General features: G+C 41.8%; 2 protein-coding genes across 9 annotated transcripts in view; one reads left to right on the top strand and one right to left on the bottom strand.

Moving 5' to 3' along the window:
• megf6b (multiple EGF-like-domains 6b) overlaps positions 1-10594 on the top strand; it is a 57647-nt gene extending 47053 nt beyond the window's left edge. For all 3 annotated transcript variants that reach the window (XM_051416095.1, XM_051416094.1, XM_051416096.1), the window contains 18 exons: positions 215-343; positions 455-586; positions 1216-1344; positions 1439-1567; positions 1899-2027; positions 2122-2250; positions 3841-3969; positions 4093-4221; positions 4963-5091; positions 5285-5416; positions 5500-5628; positions 5728-5856; positions 6600-6728; positions 6870-6998; positions 8089-8217; positions 8324-8452; positions 9176-9304; positions 9580-10594. In XM_051416095.1, coding sequence (XP_051272055.1) covers positions 215-343; positions 455-586; positions 1216-1344; positions 1439-1567; positions 1899-2027; positions 2122-2250; positions 3841-3969; positions 4093-4221; positions 4963-5091; positions 5285-5416; positions 5500-5628; positions 5728-5856; positions 6600-6728; positions 6870-6998; positions 8089-8217; positions 8324-8452; positions 9176-9304; positions 9580-9644 — 2264 coding nt within the window. In that variant the 3' untranslated portion in view covers positions 9645-10594. The remainder of the gene's footprint in view (positions 1-214; positions 344-454; positions 587-1215; positions 1345-1438; positions 1568-1898; positions 2028-2121; positions 2251-3840; positions 3970-4092; positions 4222-4962; positions 5092-5284; positions 5417-5499; positions 5629-5727; positions 5857-6599; positions 6729-6869; positions 6999-8088; positions 8218-8323; positions 8453-9175; positions 9305-9579) is intronic.
• A 2572-nt stretch (positions 10595-13166) lies between these two features.
• The window catches only part of kcnab2a (potassium voltage-gated channel subfamily A regulatory beta subunit 2a), a 79241-nt gene continuing 75639 nt past the window's right edge, over positions 13167-16768 (bottom strand). For all 6 annotated transcript variants that reach the window (XM_051416106.1, XM_051416105.1, XM_051416108.1 and 3 more), the window contains 2 exons: positions 15696-15784; positions 13167-14356 (listed from right to left, as the gene is read on the bottom strand). In XM_051416106.1, the coding sequence (XP_051272066.1) occupies positions 14267-14356; positions 15696-15784 (179 nt within the window). In that variant the 3' untranslated portion in view covers positions 13167-14266. The remainder of the gene's footprint in view (positions 14357-15695; positions 15785-16768) is intronic.

The following is a 16768-nucleotide window of genomic DNA, read 5'->3' as shown; positions in this document are numbered from 1 at the left end:
ATTAGCTAAAATCCTTCCGCTGCTTGAAAACCACCTCGGACGTATTTTCACTGTGAAGAGCAAAAAATAATTCCATTTTAAACAACCGTTGGCTCTTCAGCATGGAACCAAAAGAGTCATGGGAACTTGCTGTGCTTTCATGCAATCTGGTGGAGTTGGTTATGGTAGATTAGTCTTGATGTCTTAGATTTAAATATTTATTTTCCTTTTGCAGCGTGCCCGAGTGGACGTTTCGGCCAAGGATGCCAAATGAAGTGTGTGTGTGAGAACAATGCTCGCTGTGACCCAGTGAGTGGGCGGTGTACCTGCGCTCCTGGCTGGACTGGACACAACTGCAGGAAAGGTAACAGTGCTGGAAAACCCAGTTGTCACTGCAGACATAACCATACATCAGTTACTAAAGCTGAATGTGGCTGATTATGTCTGACACTCTAATGTGATGTTTCTGTTCCAGCCTGTGACGCAGGACACTGGGGGGAAGACTGTGCTGAAACATGCGACTGCAGAAACGGAGATGGCAGCTGTGACGCAGTCACGGGCCAATGCAACTGTGAGGCTGGTTACACTGGAACACACTGCCATCAGAGTATGTAGTTATGTGTTACAGCTTTTAAAGACCACAGTGTTCAGTCTGTCAATGATGTCAAGTTGCTATGTGTATTATTTTTGTGTCATCGTAGCATGTTTGAAGTTTTTGTTTGTAGAAAAATTACTAAAAAGTTCTAACCCACAAAGTCTTAAAAGAATCCTGCACATTGTTGGTTACTTGTGCCGATCATTTTACAAAAATGAGCACTAGTGTGGGTGATTTTATCATTTTTTCAGTTCATTCAGTTTGTATAAAAAATGAAACAATCTTGGGGAAAAACTGGTGGACTGTAAGTGTTGCTTTTATACCATTAATTCATCAGCCGTCCATCATTCTGCAGTGTCATTCTTGGTGCTACCACTAGATGGTGCCAAAGTAAGAATCTCAAAGCCTACACATGGTAGCTTTAATATTTTTAGTTTTGTCATTCAGTCTTCTATTTGTTAGGAACCTATATTGTAACTGTCAGTTTACAACCGGCCTTTAGTAAACCTGACATTGGACATGACTTGTTCACCGTTATTTTAAGTTAAATATCACCAGCCTGTAAGTCTAAGTTTGTGTGTGTGTGTGTGTGTGTGTGTGTGTGTGTGTGTGTGTGTGTGTGTGGTGTGATATTCCCTCAGAGTGCCCAGCCGGTATGTTTGGTCTTGGTTGTCGCCATCGGTGTCAGTGTGACAACAAGGCGTTGTGCGACCATGTGAGCGGAGCTTGTACCTGCCAGGTTGGATGGACTGGAACCTTCTGTGAAAAGCGTAAGAGAAGCTCCTTGATCACAAAGTCAAATTCACCTACTGAATATGTATATATGCTGGTAACAGTTCATCTTTACATCTGTGTGTGTTTCAGCGTGTCCTCAGGGTTTCTACGGGCTGGACTGCCAGGAGAAGTGTTTGTGTCTAAATGGTGGGAGCTGTGATCACGTCAGAGGAGTTTGTTCGTGTCCTGCAGGCTGGATTGGTCCATTCTGCAACCAGAGTGAGTGACAGGTGCACCGCAGAAAGTTATCAACTTGTCAGGTGCTGGCGTCACTCCAGTGCGATGAAAGAAAGGTGGAATCAGAGGCTCAGATGGTTTGTATCAGGACATTTGCGGAGCAGCAGTGAAGCACCGAGAACATCTTTGTAACACTCACAGTGGAAGAAAAAAAACCTTATTTGGGAAAACCCAGCCCAGTCACACATGAGAAAGCACTGAGTTGATGTTCCCCATGCTATGGCCTGTATCACTTACCACACACTGGAATTTCCACTTTTGATCAGCAGAGTTCATGAAGAGGTAATGATATTGTTTGTCCCTCTCCTGGCAGCATGCCCAACTGGTTCCTATGGGGAAGGATGTAACCAAACCTGTAGCTGCCGTAACGATGGCATCTGCCACCCGGCCAGTGGGCAGTGTGTGTGCACAGCGGGCTGGACTGGACCCAACTGCACAGAAGGTAAGTGAACACAACACAGAGCAAAGCAGTCATCTATATGACAGGTAAATAAGGGGTCACAAGGTGGTTTTGTCTGTGTGTTTTTTTCTTCCAGAATGCCCTGCAGGGTTTTATGGAGCAGACTGTCGGCAGCGCTGCTTGTGTCAGAATGGAGCCACCTGTAACAAGACCAACGGAAAATGTACATGTGCCAGTGGATGGATGGGCACGGCCTGTGAACTGGGTAAGACTCTGAGATGCAGTGAGTAAGACTCTCTGTATGTTTTACCACAAAACCACCTTCAGATGGATGATTTAAAGGAAAATTCTCATTTATTACAACTTGGGCCTTATTTTTTGTACTTTTAGCCGACATTCATAATAACATCTGATCTGTGAACACTGATGTTGCTATGGTAATGGCTGGCAGGGCCAGAAACACAGGATGATCAGGCAGGCTGTAAACAGTGCCAACTGTTTTATCATATTTTGTAATACTCCCTCATTTGCACAAGCAACTGTGTGTGCAACTGCAGTTTGCCCCTTGTTTTCACTTCCAAATAAGTTTGGCTAACCTCGGTTGAAAACTTCTGATTGTCCAACGGCTGGTGTTTCTTGACTTGTCAGACCTGTTCAGGCTCTTCAGACTTTTGCCATATTTCCATATTTCCATGCACAATGGACAAAAGTACAAAAATAAGACCCAGCTGGTACTAAACCAGAATTTCCCTTTTAACCACTGCAACTGCTGCTTCTTTTTACTCTCTGTACCTCGTGCATGGCTTCTTTTCTTTTCTCCAGAATAGTTGTTTCTTTCTTAACCTTTTCCTTAATTTCTGATCCAAATCAAGGTTATAGGAACAAGTTTGTGAGTTTTGGTTAAACTGAGTAAACTATACAGTTATATCGAAGTGTCTACCTTTACTTGACACATTTCTCTCTACACTCTCACATTGTCCTCCTAAATTTTTATTCAAATCATAATTTTCAAGAAATTCCGACAGCTACAACAACAAATGGATCTAAGCAGACATTCAACCAACCAATCAGCCAAAAGACTGGAATCTTTAACTCATCATACTGGCAACAAAACAAACATGTCAGACGTGAGCCAAAATGAGGAAACAAAGACATGATTCATAAACATTTACAGTTATCAAGGTGAATCTCATGATTTATTTTGATTTGACTTTAGTTTGTTTGGCTCCACTCTACAAACTTGCTTTCAGTAAAGCTGCATTCAGTCTCGTCTTGCAAGCCATAATGATGTTGGTTAGTTTGGACAGAAATGCATAACAATAACATTACCTGAACCCCGAGGTAAACCTTTAAAACAGTGACCTGTGGTGGTTTTACTGTGCTCGGGGAAACGCATCAGCCTGAGCTCATTTGTTTTTGCCCACAGTCTGGTTATTTGCTGGCAGAGTTTGTTTCTGCACCACATATGAGTCTGCTCTGTGAAAGTCAACCCGGCGATGACATTCCAGCTCGTTCTCCCCCTGAGCTCCACATCACACACTATCCTCCCTCTGTGCCTGTTACAACCTTTCCCTGTCGCACCGTGCCAGGCCCAGCCCCCTCCTTATGCTCAGGAAACCTCTAATCCTGTCGCTGGAATGTCTTTACCCTCTAAACTCTGTGGCTACTACCTCTGACTGCCAACTCCATACTGTGTCCAACTATAAATTATTGGGGAAAAAAACATGTTGCAGCTCTCAGCAGAAATTGTGACAAGGCAGGATTCCCTGTCGTGTGTGGTTCACATCATGATGTCTCTGTTTTTTCTCTTGTCTGGTCTCGTGTGTGCGTTTCTGCTTGCTGTATGTTTACACAGAGTGTGTAGCGGGCCGGTTCGGGGCCGACTGCCAGCAGCAGTGTGAATGTGAGAATGGCGGCCAGTGTGACAGACAGACCGGACGGTGCAGCTGCAGCGCCGGCTGGATCGGAGAGCGCTGTGGGAAAGGTGTGCCAATCAGTCTCTAGTGAACCTACAGAAACCATGACCTCATGGAAACGGCTGCGCTGTGGAAACAATAAAGTCCTTTTTTGTTAATTGTAACCTCTAATTAGCACCTTCTATGCTCAGCATGTGAACCAGGCCTGTTTGGTGCCGGCTGTGAGGAAAGATGTCAGTGTGTGCACGGGGATTCATGTCACCACGAAACTGGAGAGTGTCAGTGTCCGCCAGGGTGGAGAGGAAAACTCTGTGACAAAGGTACAGTCCTGCAAAGAGGCTGTGGTGCTCTTACAACACCTGGTGGATGGAGTTTGTCCTGTTACTTTTAATAAAGAACCTTTCAATTTCATTAACATCTACAGGCAGGATTAGAGAAAACTTTTACATTTTGGATGTAAGATCTATTGGTAGAAATAGAATATAATGTTCAGTCGCTTTTGTCTATACGGGGAGTGGGTTCTCTATGAAGTCTGCCATGTTGAACCCCCATGTTTCTACAGTAGCCTTAAATGTACGAACCAAACACTGACTCTAGATCGGACCTTTCGTGTTTTCTGCAAATTTCGTGGGAATTGTAGTTTCTCCTAGATGCTTGGAAAGGAAGAATGAGGCTAGATAGATACCACTGAATCCTACACATTGGTCCTTTTAATGTAATGTTTCTCAATATTATATGTTACGAACAAGTACACTCTAAAGTACTCTGAGGCAAATTCTGTAGTTTGGGCTATAGAAATAAAACTGACTTGACTTAATAATGTACATATTATCAGACAGCTTCTCAGGGTTCTCATACACTTTTGCATGAGGAAAACTTATAATTGATAAAACTAAATAACAAAGAAAAAACTAAATATACTAACCTCTTCAGTTAAAATTACAGACTGGTTGACATCTATAAGTAGGATAAGGGGTGGGGGGACAAGGGGGAAACACAGAGTTCCTCCCAAGTTCTAGCTATAAAACATCTCATATTGTGTTCACTCTGTTTGCTTTCAGCCTGTTTGCCGGGCTCGTACGGGAAGAGTTGCATGCAGCGCTGCAACTGCGCTCAGGGTACGTCCTGCCACCATGTCTCTGGAGACTGCGGCTGTCCTCCTGGATTCACAGGAAACGGCTGCGAACAGAGTAGGTGCTGCAGGACCAACGTCTGCCTCAACTGCATTTCAGCCCATTTAGAAAATAAATAAGCTTTGTTTGGTTTTATAAACTCATTCTTGCATTAATAAATCATCCAATGACACATTAATAATGCATCAGAAAGCAAGAAAATACATAACAAACTGCACATGTGAACCTCTCCCTCCCTCCATCCCATCAGCTTGTCTTCCAGGAACATTCGGACAGAACTGCAACCAGGTCTGCCAATGCTCAGAGACGAACCAGCTCTGCCACCCGGTGTCTGGATCATGTTACTGCGCTCCAGGTTTCCATGGCCCCAAGTGTGACCAAAGTATGTAAAGCAGCATATGCATACCTCTTAGACAGAAGGGTTTTTAAAGTACTAATTGTGGGCTGTTCCAATTGTATTGTTAGTCTGTGGAGAGGGTTGTTACGGTCCAGACTGTGAGAGAGAGTGCCAGTGTGAGAATGGAGGGAAGTGCGTCCCTTCCACCGGAGCCTGTGAATGTCCAGCAGGATTTATAGGAGCACGCTGCAACATCAGTGAGTCCATCTGAAACCACGATGGTGACAGTGAATAAATCAGTAACAAATGATAGCATGGGGATGACAATTAATCTGGTGTGTCCTCGGTGGTGACAGCGTGTCCACCTGGGCGTTACGGAGTCGACTGCGCTCGGGCAGCGCTGTGTGGAGACGGAGCCCAGAATGACCCGGTTACCGGTCGCTGCGTGTGCATCCCTGGACGTAGAGGAGAGGACTGTGGACACAGTGAGTGTTCAGTAATGTTGATACCGTTTGACTGGCCTTTTTTTAATGGTTCTACAATAATCTGCACATGAATATTCTAAATTACACATAAATCCACCTCATCAAAGTGGGACTGATTTTCAGGTATAAGGATAATAAATATTGTTCAGTTGGAATAAAAAGTAAACAGGGCCGAGTCAGAGCAGAGCAAGTTAAGTGTAAATCAGCATGTTTGTGTATCATTGTTGTATTGGTTATAACAGCAAACCAAGTTTATTACAATAATTGCTCTTGTGCAATAGATAATTACCCTTTTCAATTCCACCACTACTACAACCCACAAAGTGTGTGACTGAGTGATGTTCTGATGCCATGTTTTGAACGTCACTGTTTCAGAACAGTGAAACAAGCCTCGGAACATCAGCATCAGATGTCATGTAACTACACGACGTCCGTCTCGTTTTATCTGTGACCTCCTGACCTCTGTGAGAGTTTGTGAACAACCCTAGATCCCAGAGAAGGAGCCCTCTGATCATTCCAAAGACTCCTCTGTGCTCGTTTCCATTAGTGTCACAGAGGCTGTGATGGATTATGTAGGTCGGGCAACTTTCATGCCTGTATAAGTTGTTTTTCTTACTGTACAAAAGTGTAGGGCAACAAACGGCTCCTTCTAAATGGAGGAAAACGAACTCTGACTTATTTTAAAAAAGAACAACAACTTTTTTTCTTCAGTTTAATTCGAGCGTGTGTGTTTTCCGCCTCAGGCTGCCCTCCAGGCTGGTTTGGGGCAGACTGTGTCCAACGCTGTAACTGCAGTAATGGCGGCGTGTGTGACTCTGCAACCGGCAACTGTACCTGCGGTCTGGGCTGGACTGGCGCACACTGCAATAAAGGTGAACACTCACACTTGTATATATCCTGTTCCTTAATGCAGCCATTGCATACGTGATCTGTTGTAACATGCTAAGTGTAAACTAGTGTGCAGTCATGTGGTTGGGTCTTAATGTTTTTTTATTTATTTATCTGTCTCCCAGAATGTCCCGCGGGCAGATTCGGTGCCAACTGCCAGCTGAATTGTAACTGTCATAATAACGGCACTTGTGACAGAGTGACAGGGACGTGTCAGTGTGGACCCGGTTACTACGGACAGCTGTGTGAACACGGTGAGAACAGATTAACACACACAAAGAGAGACAGAAGTGTCCTAAAGGATGAAGTGATATTCTAAATTTATTTTATTGTCAATAAATCCCAACTAGACTTTACTACCAATAATAAAGCCTGGTGTATATTATTCCTCTGCCATAGAGCTTCATATAAAAACACATCAATGAGCCACAACATTCGGTCTTTTCATGGGATTTGTTGACTATAGCAAAAATATAGAATATTACCAACCTTATCATTTAAAGAAATACATATTGTTGTGATATACAAATATACTAGACAGCCAAAAACAGTAATGATCTCTGAGTGTGACTGTAACAGAGTTCAGTTATTTAATATGTCAGTATGAGTTTGGGATCAGTATCAAAACATTTCTTTTTGGTACCTTACTTTGAGAAATATAAACAGTTTACAAAAATATATCTTTATTTAACAAAAGAGGCCAAAAAATGATTGAGGTTCAATAACAGTAAAGTACATATATATAATAAAATATTCTATAATATCTTTTACTTTAGTAAATGTACCAATACAACAATTTAATCCTGAATTAAAATCCTACTTATATTATGTACAATATTATCACATTGTTAAATCCTGATGTATCAATATGTAAGCAACATTTCACTTTTTGTTGTAGCTACTTTATTATTATTAGTTTGGTTGATTAGTCCAGTGGTTCCCAAACTGGGTGTCGGGGCTCCTCCAAAGGGAACAGACGTCTGAAAAAGCCAAAAACATTTGAAACCGCTGGTTTAATCTGTAACAGTGCACAGAATTTTATAAACTTATATTTTATGTCAAATGTCACTATGAAAGGTTACTAGCTGTTAAATAAATCTAGTTTTAAAAATGATACAATATTTAACATAAAGAAGCATAAAATAGAAAAACCACCACTCTTTGATTCTGTCACATTGTCCATTTGGACTTTAATGAAAGAACAAGCCGGAAACTAAATCAGCCTAAATTAATTTGACCTAAAGTTTCCCCATTGGGGTTTATACTCGTATATAAATCGAATGAGAACATTTTAAACCATAAAGTTCAGCTTTAAATCTTGTGGCATCCATCCCTCGCCCTCAGCCTGTCCTCCCGGTCTCTACGGCCCGCTGTGCCGGCTGCAGTGTGACTGTATGAACGCAGCCTCCTGTCACCCCGCGTCGGGCCAGTGTATCTGTCCTCCAGGATACCGCGGCGCTCGCTGTCACAGAGGTCAGTGAAATCACTGCTGATAACCCCAATGTAATAACAGGATTACTGCCAGTGTTGTGCCTAATTTATCCTCTTTTTCAACATGTTCTTTCCCGTCCCCTCTCAGTGTGTGAGCAGGGTACGTACGGACACGGCTGTGCCGAGGTGTGTGACTGTGAGGACGATGCTCCATGTGATCCTGAGACAGGAAGATGCCTCTGCTCCTCAGGGAAGACGGGTCTCAGATGTGACATCGGTAAACTTCTATCCCTTTTCTAACTTTGAGAACACGCACGCACACACACTGCGAGGTGCAGACCAGAGTGACGCAGTCCATGAAAATGAAAACATGCTGCTTAGCTCCTCTCCAGTGCTTTAAAAAGGTGAAGGGGAGATTTACAAGCTGTACGTTCACAGGGAAGCATTTTGAATTTCTTAAGTCTGTGAGGGTAAAATGAGGAATTAGACTTTAAACTGTTTTATAATCTAACTAGGATATATTTGTTCTTAAAGAAGTGGCTTTTAAGAGAAAAAAGAGCTGGAAACAACCCCAGAGACAACCCTGATGAAGGCAGTTTAGCTAAGAATGTTTTACTGGAGGAGTTGTGTGACGTTGTTGACCTACCTACCCTTTTAAAGGAACAGTCAGACATTTTGGGAAATTTGGTTTCTAGCAGAGTTAGATGAGACGATCAATATCACTCTTTATTTTCTGTCTCTTACCATCAACAGCTGGTTAGCTTAGCTTATGAATACTGAAAACAGGGAGAAAAAGCTTTTTAATTTGTACAAATAAAAGTAATTTGTACAAATTTAGTAATGAGCTTTAGGTGGATTTGTTGTAGTCTTTATGCTAAGCGAACCAGCTGCTGACTATAGGTTCATATTTATATAACCATATTTCCCACATTGTCAAACTATTCCTTTAAAAGTAAACTGATCTCATTTGTTTAAACGGTTCATTTGTGTGTGACGTCAGACTGCAGAGCAAATCGTTACGGCCCGGACTGTGCAGAGACCTGTGAGTGTGAGAACGGGGCGCAGTGCAACCGACGCAACGGCCGCTGCGGCTGCCCGCACAGCTGGATCGGACTCTCCTGTCAAGAAGGTAAAGTAACGAAGAACCAGCGTGAGTGACACACATGCATCCCCCCGCTGTCTTTACAGATATGTTACTTCATCATTACATCCCCACGGAGTCTTGAGTCAGACCAGCAGTGACATTTCAGCTGAGTTGGTGAAATAAGAGTAAAAAACTAGTGTAAGTGCTGACAGCGTTCAGGTAGTGTCCACAGTCTGCAGAGGCTGCGCTTTCCCTTCAGTGTCTTCGTCGTTCTAATCAAATGTGAATGGACTCACAGCTCTTTGTGTGCCTCTCCTCAGGTGGACCTCCGCGCCTCACCTACGGCAACAGCAGAGGAGACTCACAACATGACAACTCATTATAGCACCACCATCGAGCTGGAGAGACTCCAACTGGAACCGGGACAGATCAACTACATTTTACTGAAGTGACTCAAGTGAGTGAAAGCTTGTGACAGGAAGTTGTAGCAGGCAGCTCGAAGACCTTCATGGGAATAGACTCTCTGATGAGAACTGCAGTTTCATGATTGGACCTGAGCTGGATGGATACTTTTTGGACTTTTTTTTCGCGTGCCAAAGTGTCCTTTTGAACTGTTCCAGCCTGTTTCATCAGCCTGAACTCACTGGTACATGACGTGATTTTTCTCTTGCGATCAAAGTGGACCATCGAACATCTTTTTAGTCTTCACGATTTAAAAATCGCTCCTCAAAAACTATGTCCGCTGAGTGCAGTGTCAGGAGATTGTAGATGTGTTTACTGCACTTTTGGTGTTTTATGTTTATTTTTGTCCTTGAAATGCCTTTTTGCAGGAACTGTATATAAAATAATCTCTAATTTTTTTTAAGGAACTTGGTGATATTGCTGGATATGATGCAACCTCTGACACTGAGGCAACGTTTTAAAACCGTCTGAAGTTGTGTTTCAGTCTATACAATATGAAGTACTACCCTCGGTCCAATGGTGCTTTAATGTACAATGCAACAAGACTAATGCTTTTATAGTACAATATCACTGTAAAGCCCATTCCTGCTGACTAAATGTGCCTTAAACAGACAGTAGTTCACTAAACATTACACAGCACAAGTTCATTTGCATTTTCTCCAAGGTTAAGTGTCTATATATTTTCTTTTGAATTTTTGTGTATAAATTGCTTCATATTTATATTTCACAGTTGTATACAATTGAATATAACACAAGTTTAAAATGCATCCTTGTTTTTCACTCGGAAAAAAGACTCCAAATCCAAATCTAGTCCAGTGAAACAACCCAGAAAGAGATTTTACACATGAATGGCAATAAAGACAGACACGTAAATGTTTGTTTACCATTCTTATTTATCATTATTTCATTTTCATTGAAGATCGAAGCTGTACATCCTGTCTAAATTCAGATTCAAGCACAGTGCAGATAGCAACGCCTGCAAAAGAAAATTAAAAAAGAAAAAGAGAAAAGGCAGAGGTGATCACAACCAGAAATATATATACAAAGGTCAAACTATGTACAGGAGATACCAGGCTCTCACTACGTCATCTTCAGAGTGAAGTCAGTCCACTGTTTGCATTCAGTTCAGAGCATTCCTCATAATGCATACACAACACAAAAAAATTGCTTCTTTATGTCAGTCTTAAAATCGATACAATACTGATAGGAAAATGCAGCATGATGGAAAAAAATAAAAACAGTTCTTTTGATTCTCTCTACTGCATTAAAGGCTAAAACATAAAAAATATATTCTCTGTATAACCTAGAACCTTCTGTAAAATAAGCTCTATCCATTTGTGGTTCTGGTTTCATTTCTGAATTAGTCATTACAATGTTAGAACAGCAGATATGATGAAACTAGGACCACTTAAAACATGAATCTCTTAAATCCCTTAAAAACAAGTTATTTCTACAATGTGCAGAAACCTTTCAACACCACAGGATCTGTGTTGGGCAGGTCAGCACGGAGTGAAATAACACTGATGGTCAAACTGAATGCACAGCAATAGTTTAAAAGGACATATTTGACATTTTGGGAAATACACTCATTCACTGTCTTGCTGAGAGTTAGGTGAGAAGATTGATATTGCTCCTGCAGAAAAAGACTGGCTCTGTGCAAAGGGTAACAGTCCACTTACCAGCATAATTAAGATGTTATATCTTATTTTTAAATGTTCAAAATTACATGTACAAACAAAAACAAAGTGCTGCACGGCACAAAGTCACATAAACTGTTATTTTCTTATTTGCACAAAGCTAACTAACAATCTATTAGCTAGCTCGTGAGCACAGATATGCCCACAGGAGGAGAAGTGGTGGAGGCAGGGTGGGGAGATTCGTTGGCTGCCAGTGGATCTTCATGGTTAGGGCTTCTGTTAGTTAATGTTTAGGTGTTAGCAGAGATAACTGGTTGGGTTCAGGTTAAAGTAAGGGGGAACAGACTGATGGAGTTTTTGCCCACCTGGATTAAACAAACGAGATGTAACGTGTTAATTCCTGAACTTCAGTTTGCTGGCTGCTGACAGACGTTAGCGTCAGCTGTGTCTTCAGCAGACAGATATGAGCGTGGTATCAATCTTTTAACTCTCAACAAGAAAGCAAATAAGTGAACTTTTTCCTTTAAGTCTCAAACTTTCTCTCCACTCCCTGCAGATGAAAATATTAGGACACAGGAACTCCACAGACTAAATAAACAAAATGTTCTTTGCTCATCTTTTTTTACCCTCTTATTGAAAAAAAAAAAAGATCGGCTTGCGCCAGTTTTATTCACTCGGACACAGCAAATCAAACGTATACAGGGATCAATTTATACAACAGGCTAAAGCAAGGGATTAGTAAATTGTCCCTCCCTCCCTCCCTCCCCCCCCCCCCCCCACACACAGGATCAACAGCAGAGACATTAAATCATTTTGCTGTTAAAAATGACCGAGGACGAGTAACGAAGCAGACTGTAAACCTCATCTGCACAAATCCCTCGCAGTAACGCTCACTTCGATTATCCCCTCCGCTTCAACTGAGACGCACCTACATCTCATTCGTGTCCTCATTCGCACCAATATGACAGTTTTCTTTCATCGGTTTTTTTAATTTATTTTTTCTGCTAAGAATCAATAGTTTATCAGCTGTTAGTAAAGATTTGTTATCTACACGTGTTAGTAAGCGGAGTAGCATCACCTTACTCGACCCGTAGGTACTGTAGGCTGGGTGAAGAGGGTCCATGCTTTGAGAATGTATCACATGCTATCCACTTGTGCTTTAATCACAGTAGGAGAGCACCCAAAGGAGAAAGAATGATATAGGTGGTGTCAAATTTTGCGATAATACTTCTGACACGTCTCAGGTCGTATGATGCCTGAAACGAACCTTACCGATCCTAAAGCAAGTAGCTGTACTACGCATTCTGTATATGAAGGACGTTATTTGTTAACTAGTATAACAGCATTGTCAAGTAAAGATATATATGGAGTAAAGTCCATAGATAGATAACAAGCTTGACAGCACATGCGTCAAAATGAGTTCTATAATCTTGCAAGAAGTGAGAGTGAAACCGTGTTGTCAAAGAGAGATGAAGATGAAGAAGATCTTTGGCTCAAGCCACGCTAAAATGTCACTGGTCCTCGCCAGTGTCCACACACGAAAGAAAGACAGACGAGTAAATACAACCTCCTGACCATGTGCACGCCAACACACGACTAAAACCACCTGCTCTGTTCCCTGAGCTGCTGCCACTCACTCATTAGCTGGACACACACACACACACACACACCATCTCTTCCTCGCAAAACAAATGCCACTTCCACCAGTCAGCGTTCCCGTATATTCTGGGCACATGAGGCCAGTCGGCTAAAGGGGGGCAGCCGTCGAGCTGCTCGTCTACGCCAAAGCCCACAGCACAGCCTGATGCAACTGTAAATAAGGCAAAAATACTTGAACACAATTTGATCAAGGAGAAGTTTCCATGAGATGTGGATCCAGCACTGATATAAACCACTTCCTGTACAGTAAATCCTCAGCCTGAAAACAGAGGTTGGGTAACACAGTGAACTCTGCATTGGATTTTAACACGACTGCAGCTCCTACCATTAAGGAGGAGTAAATAGACTCGACTCTTCAGTGGGAGACCAGTTACCCTGACACATCGGCTCGTCATCACGGACGGTTCACTGGTCAGGACGCAGGAGAAGCCTCTCCTCTCATCTTGACCGCCACCGCCACACTTAGATAGCAGGAGCATCGGGCTGGACAAATGTACCGCCAGTGAAGACACAGAGGGAGGACGAGGAGAGGGAATTATCAGGAGATATGATTCTATAGTGCAATGGCTGTGAGATAAGACTATTGTAATACCCATCCTCTCCCCTCCTTTAAAACTACCCTCCAACATCTATACTGACAATATTAAAGTGCTGATTGTTAAAGCCCACGAGAGGGCTCGTACACCGATTAATGTCGACAACACAAACAGTTTTTCAGAGAAACCTTGACGGACTCGGTACAGTACACACGTGTTTGTAAACAGAACGTCCAAGGAACAAATGCATGGCTATGGTACATGTGCAACAGAGTAGTTTGCGTATATTCATACAGTATGAACTTAATCTTCCTTTTAGTTGCATTCAGTTTTAGAAAAAAAAAAGCAGAAAAAAAAAAATCTGGCTGCCAAGCAAGCGTGTGCTTATTTTTTTTAAAAAGATATTTTTGTCTACGGTTTTAAAATACGTTCAGCTGAATTGAATGTATAACTGATTTAAGTATGAGCGCATATCCCTAACCTCTCTTCCACTTACGTCTTTCTTTGTCAATCCCTTCCTTTTCCTGGTGACTATTTTTTCTTATCTTATCCCCGTGACTCTAAATGAGGTGCCCTGGGTGGCCTTGGTGTGGCCAGACTCATGCGCCAGGGTCTCACTCAGTAAAAGCTCAAGCAAACAGAGGATCAGGCAAAGGTGGGGCGCTGCGGCTGCAGCCCTGGTGCAGCCCTGCCGGGCGGGGCCGCACTGCGCGTTAGGAGCGGTAGTCCTTTTTACTGTACGGCTTGTTCCCCAGGATGCTGTCCACCTCGTGTGTGATGGACGACGACAACTTCGGAAGAACCTGTGATGGGATAGAGACACAATGGGTGAATATGTTCGCTTCACTTATGTTTACTGTCAGCGGTACTTTCAGTGGTTTTGGTCTTTTGGTCCTTCAGAAACTGTCTGCAGTTGCACATCAAAGCCTCTAGATAGCGCTGAAGGGTGACTTTATTTCATCAATGATGCGACTTCCAGTCTGAAACTTTTAGCTGTGTGTAAAAGTGTAAATAATCTAAAGTTTATTTAATTTGTTTTCAATCCTGTGGGTGGTTTTAAAATTAAACATATAAAATAAAGTTTTTTTGTACCTTCATTGAGTACCACATTGAGCTGATTTGTTGGTGTAAATTATTACACTTTACACAGCGGAGGAAGAAGGACTCAGATAGTTTACTGAAGCAGCAATAAGCACAAAGTTAAAATACTGCATTAAATGTTAAAGTCCCTTCAAAATTTTAACTTGTTATTTATTAGCAAAATGTACTAATATTGCAGTAAAAGTCGTCATTACACAGCAGTGATGTTATTATACTTTACTGTAATTTCCTTCTATAGAATCCACAAAATAGTTTCAAATAGAAAACAGTTTAATTTTGAAGATGTAATTAAATAAACTATAACCATGTAGAATATATAAAAAAGATAATTTGTTCTCTAATTTTCTCTTCAAACAGTGTAGATATTAAATAAAAAAATAAGTCCTTTCATGTTGACTTGTGTGTCTATTTCAGGGTCTATGATGTAAAATTCCCATTAAAAGGAAAAATATGGAGCCCTCGGGAAATGTGAGCATAGCATTTCAAAACCGAAATATCAAATGTACTAAGGGAGAGGAGACGTATATTGTGTACATGTCTAGTATACTAATGTGTCCACACACACACACACACACACACACACACACACACACACACACACACACACACACACACACACACACACACACACACACACACACACACACACGGGGATACACAAAGCATCAGAATAGGGGAGAGCAGGAATGCTCTTTACTGCAGGCCAGACATAATGTGAGGAGAGGACGTAAACCCCCACCGGTCTGAAAACCCCATTAAAGGAGTGCATCTTATCAGGAGAGGAAGAAGTGGCCGTAAGCCTGTCTCCAATCCCCCTGGCAACTGATACTCCGCTGACCTTATTAACTCGGTACAGTAAAGCACCCAAGCGTGCAGCAGCAAACTGCCCAAGAGGCCGAGCTGTGCCCAGGAGAGGAGGCTGCCGTTACGGCACGAAGACAGGCCCCGATGAAACGGGTCAGGTCACATTTTCACAAACACTGATTTGCTCTGCAGGACAACAAACACACGTACACGCACACACTCTTTTTGTGGACTCACCTGTATTGCTCCTATGTTCTCCATCAGCTGGTCGGTGTTGGACGCCCCTAAAAGGACAGAGCTCACCCCCTCGTTCCGTAGGCACCACGCTGCAGGAGACCAGTAAACAGCAATGACACCCCAACCACCACTATGGACACACATACACTCACACAACACAACCCTGATTCACACAAAAACACACTGCACCAATTATCACAACAACCACACAAACACACAGCAGATTGATTTTCTGTTTAAATACATGTCAAATGCAAATCCCTTCACGACTAAAACATCCTGGAAACTACTGCGAACATTTCCTGTCCACAAATGAAATATGACAGATTTATAGCTGCCCACAAACATACTCACATCACACTCACCACATCCTTTACATACCATAATATAAAAATACTCCACTACAAGCAAATATTATCAGTTAAAAGTACTCGGTACATTATCACATATTACTACTGAATTAACATGTAGCATTTTAATGGTAAAGACGGTTCAGAGGATACTATATATATTCTATATACTGTTGGAGAGTTTAATCTATAACTGTATTTTATACAAATGGATCACTTTTTTTATATATTATATCTTAATCTGCTAAATTAAGAAGAAACAGAATTTTAAAATGACAGTGAATCCTAATCTAATAGGCTCAATATCTGTATCCCCATGTCAAATGAATGTAGTGCAGTAGAGGTATAATGTAGAATACAGTGGGAATGTTCAAGGACATATATTCCCTTCAGTACAGTATCTGAGTAAATGTTAAATTCCCATACTGCACTCTGCTTATAATAGGCAGGAAACACCTTTTTTGTGATCTCTCTGTACAAGCTGACACAAAAAGCTCATATGTTGCTTGTAATTGCGAGCTGCATTATGCAATACAACTGAGTGCTTTTGCAATTGAAAAAAGTTGTAAACAGATTACAGCATAAAGGGATGGAGAATCTTTCTGTAAAAATAGTGGGATTATGTTTCTACATCAAAATCTTCCACCAACGTGGGAATATGGCCAGAAGTGACAACAGTTAAAGGTCTTCCACAACATCTATTAACTCTACTCTTCCTCTCAC

The sequence above is a fragment of the Dicentrarchus labrax genome, unplaced genomic scaffold, assembly GCF_905237075.1.
Source record: "Dicentrarchus labrax unplaced genomic scaffold, dlabrax2021, whole genome shotgun sequence".
Taxonomy (NCBI): domain Eukaryota; kingdom Metazoa; phylum Chordata; class Actinopteri; family Moronidae; genus Dicentrarchus; species Dicentrarchus labrax.
This window is presented reverse-complemented; position numbering and strand designations above follow the sequence as displayed.